General features: G+C 39.3%; 1 protein-coding gene and 2 long non-coding RNA genes across 3 annotated transcripts in view; 1 reads left to right on the forward strand and 2 right to left on the reverse strand.

Annotated features, from left to right (window-relative positions):
• LOC138954705 (uncharacterized) overlaps positions 1–13,069 on the reverse strand; it is a 29,900-nt gene that overhangs the window by 9,827 nt on the left and 7,004 nt on the right. The window contains exons 9-11 of the mRNA XM_070326486.1: positions 12,454–12,640; positions 10,783–10,937; positions 9,009–9,740 (exon numbers count right to left, since the gene is read on the reverse strand). Of these exons, the coding sequence (XP_070182587.1) occupies positions 9,009–9,740; positions 10,783–10,937; positions 12,454–12,640 (1,074 nt within the window). The remainder of the gene's footprint in view (positions 1–9,008; positions 9,741–10,782; positions 10,938–12,453; positions 12,641–13,069) is intronic.
• Positions 701–2,868, reverse strand: LOC138960077 (uncharacterized). The gene is made up of 3 exons (XR_011453881.1): positions 2,788–2,868; positions 2,054–2,146; positions 701–1,411 (listed from the first exon to the last, which is right to left on the reverse strand). It is a non-coding gene; the product is annotated as an uncharacterized lncRNA (long non-coding RNA).
• LOC138960076 (uncharacterized) lies at positions 2,966–7,790 on the forward strand. The gene is made up of 5 exons (XR_011453880.1): positions 2,966–3,220; positions 3,504–3,666; positions 4,036–4,173; positions 5,753–5,910; positions 7,196–7,790. It is a non-coding gene; the product is annotated as an uncharacterized lncRNA (long non-coding RNA).

Raw genomic sequence — 13,069 nt, forward strand, 5'->3', positions numbered from 1 at the left:
ATAACATTAAATTAACGTTAATTTAACGCTTACCGCTAATATCAATTTGACCAAAATAAAAGTATAATACAATGGCTGTTTGAACGTATTTTTCACGTTGAGTGCAAACATTAAAAAGAACCCCCCAAAAAACATAATCAAACGAATCATAAGGAAAATAATTTTATTTAATTTTTTATTTTGCTTTTTAAATTTTTTTCTTATTTGAAGATGCATTTCCCATAGTCTTTTCTGTCTGCTGTTGTTGTAGTGTTATATATGTAGCTAAAACCATGTTAAAAAAAGACAAGCAAACACCAACATGTAAAGTCAAATCAAAGTTTGAAAAAGGTTTTTGGTGAGAACAGTTAACTTTGCAGCTAACGCTATATGATCTTGTTGTATTACTTAATCCGGAGAGCATGCAGGCTGTTGATTTTTTTGATTTTTTTATCTCTGTCTCATTGCAAGGATGGTACTGGCCAGGTCTCATATTTTGAGCCAAAGACTGTACATGCTAACATAAAACAAAACAAGAAAAATAAATAAAACCATTAGAAACATGTTTTGACAATATGTTGTAAACATTTATTCATCATTCCTTGATATTTCCACAATATAAAAAATAAAAAATAAAACCATGATAAAAATGTCAAAAGTTGAATCAGTTCTAAAGTTTCTAGAAGTGAGTTTGGATATATACAATATATATATACCACACTTTTAGGTTCTGTACCTAGAAATTTACCAATTCTATTCCATCTTTTGGGTTTAAAAAGTTCTTTGCAGATATATATATATTATACATCCAAAATGATGCCACAAGAGACAAGGAAATATGAGGTTATTTGCAACACCACCAGCAGAGGAAGAAGTCGCTCACTTTGCAGCAGCAGATACAAAGAATTGTTGAATTTGAAGCAGGAGCAGACACAGAAGTTGTTGAATGTGTAGTATCTGCAGCAGACAAAGAAGTTGTTGAATTTACAGCAGACGATATATTTGTTAAATCTGCAGCAGCACACAAAGAACTCATTCACTTTGCAGCAGCTCCAGACAACAAGAATTGTTGAATTTTAAGCAGGAGCAGACACAGAAGTTGTTAAGTTTGCAGCAGGAGCAGCAGCAGACAAAAAAGTTGTTGAATTTGCAGCAGACGATATACTTGTTAAATCTGCAGCAGCAAACAAAGAAGTCATTCACTTTGCAGCAGCACCAGTCAACAAGAATTGTTGAATTTTAAGCAGGAGCAGACACAGAAGTTGTTAAGTTTGCAGCAGCAACAGACAAAGAAGTTGTTGAATTTGCAGCAGACGATATATTTGTTAAATCTGCAGCAGTAGCCATGGAAAAAGTTGTTGATACAACCAGTGCAGACGATGACATGTCTGCAATAGGCGACTTTGAAGATCTGCTCCACATGCTATGACACCTGCAAAGACAAAGAATGCAACAATCTTAAAACATAAAGAATTCAGTGTTATTTGAGAACTTCAGTGTAAACACTATAATTATGTCTTCTTTGTTGGTGTTCTTTGCTGAACATAGAACTGAAGGTAAATAAGGTTTAAATTGTCTTTGCATAATGCCAATATTGTTGAATTTACTTCTGTGAATTTGCTAACTTTGATAGCATCATTCTGTGTTTGAATGAAATGCTCTATGTCAATGCTGCCTGGCACGGACAACAGCCCTACCCACCCATCCACCCCCACCCCACCTACACACACACAGAACACCTTCCCCAAAATGTTCCCCAGACTAAGACAATGGAATGTCAGTTGGACCTTGACTAAAAATATGTATAGGTAAAGATGTCCCAGCTACAACAAATTGTTCTGTCAGAAGACCTCCTACATGTCGAAATGATGTGATGGCCGACCAGCCAAGAATTACATGTATCAATGACCCTATGCTGAGGCCTGACAATAACACTGCCTTCTCTCAAATATGATTTTCTGTTATATAATAAATATGACTGCTGGAACATTCATCTTAGCGTTAAACAAGGATTTTACCTGCAAACACACACACACACACACACACACACACACACACAGTGACACACACTTACTTGGCCTCAACAGCCAGAATGTCGGGGTTGTACCTTGTAGTTTACATCCCTGTGAATGCTTTCTGTTCCATCCTCATGGTAATTCCTCCCACCCTGCAATGAAAGCATTGATGTGTGAATTGCATTAATTACAATAGTCTAAACACACTCAAATCTTTACTTGTTAATGAAGACAGAGAGATAGAGAGTGGGAATTGGGGGGGGGGGGGGCGGGGGGGGGGGGGGGAGGGAGATAGCAGTTGTCAATCAAACCTTGCTTTAAGTGTTTTTGAATATATAATTTTCGAAAATAACTCCCCATGCCTCTCCTGAGATCTCTTATTTACTGTACAGTAATGCATTTGACCTGAAGCTGTAAGATTGAACAGTAAGTGCCCTGGGTGCACATGTGTGGAAAGTATCAGATTGAGAGAGAGAGAGAGAGAAATTTTCAGATTGAGAGAGAAAGAGAGAGAGAGAAAGAGAGAGAGAGAGAGAGAAAGAGAGAGAGAGAGAGAGAGAGAGAGAGAGAGAGAGAGAGAGAGAGAGAGACGGTAACAGACAGACTAGAGACAGAAAGACACAGAGAGAGACTGAAACAGAGAAAGAAAGAGACAGAAGGCAGGAAAGAAAGAGAGAGAAATCCACCTTTCCAATCGTTATGCATGATATTGCTTTGATATTTGTGACTCGTATGAAAAATAAGTCAACAATCACAATGCCAACGGATCGTGAACTATGAATCACAACATTACCTGAATTTCTTCAGTGCTGAAAGTTCCATTTGCCATTCGCCTCAGCGTCACAAGATCTGTAGTGTGTATTCCTGATATGCTGATATCTTATACATGTATCAGCAGTCACACTGACTTTGAAGTTGCTAGCGTGTTAAAAACTGTTACAGAAACTTTTTTTTAATTTCGATTCCAGTTCCACAGTGAAAAGTTTGAGACTGAGAGTAATGTCCCTTGGCGATCAAGGGAGGTCACTCAGAATTTTCGTTTCTAGTTATCAAAGGACGTAACGGCAAGTTGTGCTGTCTGCTGATGAGGAAGATTGGGAACTGGCACTGGCAGAACTTTGCAAGAGCACTATGATACACCAACAGAACCAGACTGGACAGTCCAATACTAAGACCGAAGGCGCAAGACATAACTGGACTGGTTTCAAGATTTTTACAAACTTTGAGTGAGTATTCGTATTGCCTATGGAACTTGGAAGATAGATTTGCTAATTATTGAGACTAGATCAGATGTATTTTTTATCTCTTGGAATACATGACTGATGAGACTAAAAAGTTTGCTTTGTTTCTTAGGTGTGTGTGTGTGTGTGTCACTGTGTGTGTGTCACCGTGTGTGTGTTTAGGTGTTTGCTGTTTTTCTTTATTGTTGTTGTTGCCTGAAATGGTGATTTTAACTAAGAATCCTTTTATGATTCTGTTGTGCATAATAAATAGCTTTTATTCTTTCAGATTTATACCACAAAAAAAACTGTCTGCATTTGGTGGGGAGGTGCCTTAACTGGTCAAAAGAAAAGTGAGCTGATTGATGGCATGGCCGTTCATCGCATTTGGATGGGAAAAGGCAAAACCAATTTCCATTCTTCAACAAGCTGAAGGTTTGCATTGGAAAACAGTAAGTGGGTTTTTTAAATGAGTTTTCAATGTAACTGACAGAACAATTTGTTGTGTAATTATTATATAATCAGTTGTGTAATGCTTGCAAAACACACACACACACATGTACACACGCATCCCCCATCCCACCCCACCCCTTTCCACATGTATACATTACATACACATACAAACTCCAATTTGAACTGTACCTGTTTCAGTGGTGGACCTTTCTGGTGACCTGTAATTACTCAACTGTCTGTTGGAACATATTAGGGAAAATAATCTATCAATGTGCTTTTGTAAATTTGTGGGTTAAATCAGAATTACTTTCAATTCTGTTTCCAGTCCTTTGTGCAAATTCGTATTAATTGGACATTATTTCTTTCAGATGAAAAAAATCCTGTCTACAATCGGAGAGAGAGAGGTGGCAATGGGAGGGGGCCACAGTCTGAAGAATGGCTGTACCAAAGCATGCAGTTGGAAGGGGACAACCCATCAAGGTTTACAATTATCAGCTTTGAAAACAGTGAGTACAATTTGGTACATCAGGGCCTCACATCCACGTCGGACATCGGACATATGAGGATATTTTTTTCAAATGTCCTATACATTTTTCATGCAGGAGGACAAATGTCCTATTGTTTTTGTCACAAAGTGGTCAATGTCCGATTATTCTATCATTTGATCCGGACATCGTCAGTACTTCTCAATTTACAGTAGTTTGAATGCTATTTTATCGATGTATTGCGAAGCAATGTGCAGCAGACGAAATTAGACACTTTGTGCCTCTAGTACCAAAGAGTTTCCAAGGCTCGCAACTTGGAATGCTCGAAGCCAGTTGAGAGTTGCCTCCCTTCGCGCTTTCCCCGAAAATAACAAATATGCCGCCTAAACAAAAACTGATCCCAGAAAAGGGACAGAAGAAATTACACTTCAAGTCCCTTCCCTCATCATTTGTCAGTAGCACGGAAACTGAGCTTCCTCCAGCCCCAGAGCAGTTAGAGCCCGATCGCCCAGGTGAGAATGTCGATCGCGATAGTCAAACATCGGAGCCGAAGAAAGACACTACCCCCTCCCTCACCCCCACGCGTAACTTCGTCTCAAGCTGGGCGACATCATTCCCGTGTGTGTCGCATGACCCAGAGAGGAAACTTATGTTTTGCACCTCATGTCAGCACACAGGGAAGTCCAACACTTTTACCGTTGGCTGTTCGAACTTTAGCAAATCGGCCCTTACCGATCATCAGGAAACCAAAGACCATGCTGTTAGTGTGCAAGTGTCATCTCTCCAGAGAGACAAGGAGATAGTTGAAACCCGACAGCTGACAAAACAAGAAAAGGGGGCAGCTGTGGCAGTCAAAGCTGCTCACTTTTTGCCAAGAAAAGTATTTTTGTTCTTTTACCCTCGTGCCAAGAAACTTGTCAAGTTTAATTATATTTACGTTTTGTTAGGGGAAAAAAATGTCCTATTGATTTGCTTTTGTTCAGGACAAATGTCCTATCACTTTTACATTGGCCAGGACATTTGTCCTATGCTACCTCTCATGGATGTGAGGCCCTGGGTACATGTATAATTATTGCTTGCAACAGACCCACAACCCACCCACCCCCCCACCCACACACACACACTCATATAAATTCATATATCAACCGTTTCTGTTTCAGTGATGGACTGGTATGATGAACTTTTCTGTCTTTAAGTTTAATAACATTTAGGAAAACCTGTTGTCATTCTGTGCTTGTTTTTTTGTGATAAGGCCTAAAAAAAAAAATAACCCGACCTACCCTATTTTTGGGGGCCGACCCTATAACTTTTTATTACATTTGTCAAAAAACAACCCAAAAAACCCAAATAAACGAGTGCAGAAAACGCAATGAAAGCGAAAGCGCCCGAGTCGCACACTTATTTCCCTGTCAACTAGGTTTAATTTGTACACGTTAGAAAAAAAAGTTAAAAAAAAAAAGTGATTGCCTACCTTCCTACCCTATTTTATTTTGGCTATGTTACCGTAACCACACCTATTTTTTTTTTTTGCCTAACTGAGAATCCTTGTTCTCATTCCTGTGCACATGACATGTATTTATATTGACTTTTATTCGCTCAGATAACAAACAAGTCTGCAATTGGTGGGAAGGTGTCTGGACTGGTGGGAAGAATGATGAGTTCATTGATGACAGATGATTGTACCAAAGTCATTCAATCAGAAGGGGGAAAAACATCGAAGTTTCCATTGTCTGTGCTGAAAGTTCACACTGTTGACCAGTAAGTGAATTGTTTAACTCAGTGTCGTCTTTTTTACATTTAGTCAAGTTTTGACTAAATGTTTTAACGTAGAGGGGGGAATCGAGACGAGGGTCGTGGTGTATGTGCGTGTGTGTGTGTCTGTCTGTGTGTGTGTGTGTGTGTAGAGCGATTCAGACTAAACTACTGGACCGATCTTTATGAAATTTGACATGAGAGTTCCTGGGAATGATATCCCCATACGTTTTTTTCATTTTTTTGATAAATGTCTTTGATGACGTCATATCCGGCTTTTCGTGAAAGTTGAGGCGGCACTGTCACGCCCTCATTTTTCAACCAAATTGGTCAAGTAATCTTCGACGAAGCCCGGACTTCGATATTGCATTTCAGCTTGGTGGCTTAAAAATTAATTAATGACTTTGGTCATTAAAAAACTGAAAATTGTAAAAAAAAGAAATTTTTTTATAAAACGATCCAAATTTACGTTCATCTTATTCTCCAACATTTGCTGATTCCAAAAACATATAAATATGTTATATTTGGATTAAAAACAAGCTCTGAAAATTAAATATATAATTCGAAATCAATTTAAAAACACTTTCATCTTATTCCTTGTCGGTTCCTGATTCCAAAAACATATAGATATGATATGTTTGGATTAAAAACACGCTCAGAAAGTTAAAACGAAGAGAGGTAAAGAAAAGCGTGCTATCCTCCTCAGCGCAACTACTAAACCGCTCTTCTTGTCAATTTCACTGCCTTTGCCGTGAGCGGTGGACTGACGATGCTACGAGTATACGGTCTTGCTGCGTTGCGTTGCGTTCAGTTTCATTCTGTGAGTTCGACAGCTACTTGACTAAATGTATTTTCGCCTTACGCGACTTGTTTTTTCCTGTGGTGCTTAATTTCAATATCAGTTGTGTAATGCTTGCAACATACACACACACACACACACACACTCTCTCTCTCTCTTTCTCTCTTGTTACAAATTGGGCTGAGACTTTTGATTTTGCATATATGTGGACTTGCGCCTGTGTGTGTGTGTGTATGCGCGTCTGTGTGTGTGTGTGTCTGTGTGTATGTGTGTATGTGTGTATACATGGGTGTGTTTCTTAGTACATGTATTGTATGTGTTTGTTACTGCTAATGTGTGTGTATGTGTGTTTGTAAGTGTATGTTTTTGTTAGTGTATGTGTCTGTTGTGTGTGTGTGTGTGTGTGTGTGTGTGTGTGTGTGTGTGTGTGTGTGTGATTTAGTTTGTAATCCCAGCCATTGACTAAGAACCATTTTTCCTTCTCTATCCCAGGTTGGTATCCTGCATAAGATTATGACCACTTCAAAGTCAGGGAGCTGGGCCTGGCCACATAGTTCAAACAGAAGTTGAACTCCCTCACCATTACCATCATCATATTCTGTGAGGTGGACTTCACCTACGACCAGAAGTTTGACCAGCGTCAAAGAGCGAGTGCAGGCAGCTGCTAGTGCTACAGGACATCATTGCGCGCCATCTCACTAACAAGATTCAACACCTTTGCTGACCCACAGCTTCTGAATGCTGTGTTTGCAAAGCAGCCCGGCATCAAGCCTTATTTACATGGGTGCCATCATTCAGGACTAACACCAACAGTTCATAAACAAATATTCACTGTGCACACACATGTTTGGCAAAGTGGTGCAGAAAACATGCAGTCTTGCTGCTTGTTAATTTTTATTCATCGATGATTGTTTTTCATCTAGCTACTCCACAAAATATGTTAATATCTTTTGTGATAGCAAGAATCTTAATGAAATGAAGCAGAGCGCTATTTTAAGATCTGAGAAACAAAGGGACGTAATTGCTCTGCTATATGACATGTGCAACAAGAGTAAGTGAGATTATGTGGAAGCAATTTTCTTGGCACCTGTGAGAATAACACGCTTTGGAATGAACAAGAGACTTTACATCCTTGTCACACGTGTATGCATTAATAGCGCTTACATCCCTTTGTTTCTCATATGACTTGCTTGTATTACTGATTGTGCAAATACTTTGTATTGTTTTCATCTCTGATTTTGTCATTAACAGTGATCGCTGTCGATAATGAGTTTGCACAGCCCTATGGTATTTACCTAGATGAACCCATACCAACGCATTGTGATTGAAATTCTTAATTGCTGATCCTGTTATCGCCTTCTGATGATTTTTTTTATCAAGTTCAAACTAGTCAATGTAGCGTTGCTTCAATGAGATTAAGTCCACACATAATTTTTGTCTGCCCGATTGATAATACTATGCTGTGGTATTTTACTGAGACTGAAAAATGTGTTGTAATATTTTTTTAGTTCACATTTTCATGTTTTAGCAATTGAAGGAATTTAATATGCATTGTTCAACATTTTAAAAGTGTTACTGTTATCAAATTAGTATTCACTTATTGAATTGGTAAAGACCTCAACAATTTAAATTTTAAATAAAATTTGTGATCTTGAATTTTCTGTGCATTAATTCAAATTTGTATTTGCAAATGTTATTTTAATGTTTTCAGGAGAACGTAAATTTAATGTTTGCATGTTAACGTTAATTTAACGTTTGCATGTGAACGTTAATTTAACGTTTGCATGTGAACGTTAATTTAACGTTTGCATGAGAACGTTTGATTATGGTTTTGTTTTGGTTAATTTTATGTTTGCATGCAAACGTTAAAAAAACGTTAAATAAACGTTAATAAAACGTTTTATTTTGGTTATTTTTATGTTAGCAAAAAACGTTAAAAAAACGTTAAATAAACGTTAATAAAACGTTTCTTTTTGGTTTTATTTTGGTTATTTTTACGTTAGCAATAAACGTTTAAAAAACGTTAAAATAACGTTAATCTAACCGTTATATTATGGTTTTATTTTGGTTTTATTTTGGTTATTTTTATGTTTGCAAAAACGTTAAATTAACGTTAATTTTAACGTTATATTATGGTTAGATTAACGTTAGATTAACGTTAGATTAACGTTATATTAACGTTAAATGTTAACGTTAATTTAACGTTTTATCACATGAGCAAATTAACGTTAAATTAACGTTAGCGGTAAACGTTAAATTAACGTTTACCGCTAACGTTAATTTAACGTTAATTTAACGTTAGCATGCTAACTGGGTAGGCGTCATCGCTTGGGGCCAGCTGGTCCAGGGAATCCAGGAGGATGATGGCCGGCGTCTTTAGCTTGGATGTCAGAACGGACGACACTCTTCGCATCAGACGTGGGGCGTACGCCTTCACTCCTTTCCACGTGCGTGTGTTGATCCGTTCCATTAAGATATCAGCAGTGTCAGCAAGCTGTCCGCACACGTTGTACAAGACGCTGTGCACGTGAAGACTTTGGGGTGAAGTGCCCAGAAATCGGATGATTCCAATGTGGCCTCCGGGAAGCCAGGTGCCCAGCTTCTTCATGATCATGGCCATGATGGACGTCTTCCCGGCGCCGGAAGGAGCGTGGATGATGAAGGGTTTCCTCAGGGACGGGTCCAGGATGTACGCCTTGGCCTTCTCCAGAACTGTCTCTTGGCCGCAGAAAGACTCGCACTTTGCGTTGGTGAAGCGCATGTGGTGCAGTGCCTCGTTGTACCGCGTGTACCACTCCCTCTGACGGATCTTTGCCAATCTCAGGTCCATACCCTGGGTGATGAGGTCTGTGACCTTGTTCAGGAAGTGGTTGCAGAACTCTGTGATGTACTGTTTGTGGTCAGGGAATTTCTCAGGGTCTATGCCGCCCTCCTTCCAAGGGGTTGTCAGGGAGATGACCTTGTCCTGGCCTAGTTTGGCCTTGACCCTGTTAACCAGCTCGGCGATCAATGCCTCTGTGTCTGTGTCTTTGCAGGGCTGTAGACAGCAACAAAACAAATTTGGACTTTTCAAATGAAGACCTACTTCACATGATGAATACTTTTTATTAGCCATTACAAGTAACATAACATCGTCATCCTGGAATTTTGGCGTTACTCGATTCTTTGCGATGATGATGTTTTTGTGCTTTAGAGTAAGTAAATCATTGTCAATCAGAAGTATATGATAGACAATACATGATTTAACATTCTTTTATCTTTCTATCCACACGAGGTTCATATATAAACACTATTTTATGATTAAAATACATGTAATCTGTTTTGGCCTTCTGCTGAAAAGCTGTCTAACATGAGTTATGCCAAAATTCCATGACGTCCGTCGTTAAGTACTTTCAGTAGCAACATGAAGCATGCGCTGTAATGTGTGTGGCAGAGCGATGCAGTTGTTACCCTTATCACAGCAACTCATAGGGGTTACCTGCCTTAAGCACTGAACTACTTTTAGCTCAGAGCTCAGTGGCTGCAAGGCACCTGTGGATCTTGGAGAGGTGTCTGTGACAGGGTCTGTCTGCTGTGTTTTCCTGTTATGCTCTTGCCAACCTGTGTGTTAACGAAACAGGTTTTGACAGGGCTACCCATTCTAATAATCATCGGTCCACGCTATCGCTCAGTGTTCTGAGACCCGAAGGGAAGTAACTCATTTTGACCTGAGTTCAGGATGAGGGCTACCAACTGCAAACTCACCCCTGATTAGACTGCCCATGGTTTCTAAATGACTAGTGATCTTACACCCTGCAACATTGTTTATTTTATTTTTATTTTATTTTATTTTTTATTTTTTTTATTTTTTTTATTTGTTCATTCGTTTGTTCATGCGTTTCATTCTTTCTTTGTTTTTTTGTTTACAAACAAAAATCCAAATGAGATTGAAATGGCATGAATGCATTACATTTTTGACCATAAAAATATATGGTTACTTTCATCATGATGGAAACAAAAAAACCGTCTGGAAAAGATCTATAATAAAATAACATGCGAATCTAATATGAAACAAATGAACAAAAATTCCCAATGCTCACCTTCCCATCTTTGTAAGAGATGTCAGCATACTTTTCTGCCATTTTATGTGTCAGCGCATCCCCATTGAGACCTGTTAATTCTCGCGTGAAGAACACAGTGTGCTTGTCGGTGTTAGACGCTTGGACAACGCCACTCATGATCTCGTGATCCGTCACTGAAAATATGAAGCTCACAAAGAATTCTTGACAATGTAATGCACTCGCAATCCCACCAACAGGAGAGGAAGAAAAACAATTATTTTGTTTTTTTCTTTCTAATCGATGATATTTTTTAATAACTCCGTTGAGTTCGTATGGGTTGTGGAAGAGTGAATACCCTTGCTAAAACCTCTGACAAACATTGTGGGGGCCAATCATTAGCGAAGGGTTTGTCAGAAACACATGATTTTGGCAAGTGTATTCACTCTTCTGCAACCTGTACAAACCGGACAACATTATTTTAGGAATTCGTCTATTTATGAGATTTTTTGTTTGTTTGTTTGCTTAACGCCAAGCCGACCACGAAGAGCCATATCAGGGCGGTGCTGCTTTGACATATAACATGCGCCACAGACAAGACAGAAGTCGCAGCACAGGCTTCATGTCTCACCCAGTCACATTATTCTGACACCGGACCAACCAGTCATAATGCCAGACGCCAGGCGGAGCAGCCACTAGATTGCCAATTTTAAAGTCTTAGGTATGACCCGGCCGGAGTTCGAACCCACGACCTCCCGATCACGGGGCGGACGCCTTACCACTAGGCCAACCGTGCCGGTATTTATGAGATTGAAGCAGAAGGTATTAAGATGAAATTTCCACAACGGTTGGGTTTGTTGTATTTTACCACATTGTTCATTCCATGATAATAGTCTCTTACAGATTTTATGATATTAGAGCCATTGCAATTATCTTCTGTCAACAGAATACACGGTATACACTCTTGATGAAGCTACACGCACCATGTTTCACTTAAAATATGCTCCATAAACATAATTAAATAAATCAATATGGACACTGTATCTGGTATCAGCTCTGCAGTGTCTCGGTTGTGAATTGACAACTGTTATGCTTATAGGGCAGGAGGCAAGTTCTTAACACTTAGTTCTAAACTGATAAATTAATTCTGCTGAGTGATAGTATTCGTATTCTTCTTCTTCTGCGTTCATGGGCTGAAACTCCAACGTACACTCGTGTTTTTTGGCACTAGTGGGTTTTCATGTGTATGACAGTTTTTACCCTGCCATTTAGGCAACCATATGCTGCTTTGGGGGGGAAGATAGTATTCTATTGTTCCAAATCCAAAACTATAGTATGTTACTTTCAGAGCTCCTCAGAAGATATAGTATGGCTGCATATACGGCGGGGTAATTGAAAATGTTTTTACGCCTAATTTTCTCCTATTTGGATGAGAGTCACCTTCTCTGTAGCAATTAAGTAGCCTCATGAATCTCTAAGCTTGGGTACACTCACCAACACCAACTTTTGGAGTGATCTGAAACATTTTACTGACAGCAAAAACATTTTTGAAATGGCACAGTAAAAATGCCAAGAACTGACTGACTAGTTAGTTTTTACGTCCTCTTAGGACCAATTGGCCTATCTCTTGGGACAGGTAAGAGTTAATATGCTATGTAGGGGAGAGGAGGGGGAGGGGGAGGGGGCCCAGGAACTGAATGCATAGGATCCTACCTGACATGAAGTGCCGTCTCCATGCCTCCTCAGAGATCTTCTTTGCTTTGAAGGCAGACTTGGCGGCCGTCTGGAGGACATGCTGTAGGCGTTGTTGTGTCTCGTTCCATCGCTGCAGATCCTGACTGCGTTGTTCCTCTTTCCCTGGCGTCATGTCACCGTAGTGAGCGTAATGCGTTCTGATTGACTGAGGAAAAAACACTGGGGAGTAAGCTAAGGGTTCGTGTAAACCATAAATTTGTGGTATATTCCCAGTACACATTAAAATCTCAAAATATTGGAAATGAAATAGGCAGCCAGTCATAATGTATAATATAGCACACTATTGCTGTTCTTTGGCTGACAGTGTGGGAATTAGGGTATGCATTACAATATTGTTTATAACCTGAGGTTAGAACTAAGAAATGGAAATCTCCTGAAATAGCACACAATGTATGTCACTGTTCAGTTGAAGTCCTCACGTACTTTCTCTCATTTTCTGTTCATAGCCTCTGCAAATTGACCTCTGTATCAACTTTAAGAATCCCTGATTTCTCTCTGTTTCAAATCTGTTTCTATCTGAAGAGGAGGGGGTTGGCCAGGGGGTGCTATTGTACAAGAAAACAACAACACCATA

Source organism: Littorina saxatilis, linkage group LG2 (assembly GCF_037325665.1).
Source record: "Littorina saxatilis isolate snail1 linkage group LG2, US_GU_Lsax_2.0, whole genome shotgun sequence".
NCBI classification, from domain to species: domain Eukaryota; kingdom Metazoa; phylum Mollusca; class Gastropoda; order Littorinimorpha; family Littorinidae; genus Littorina; species Littorina saxatilis.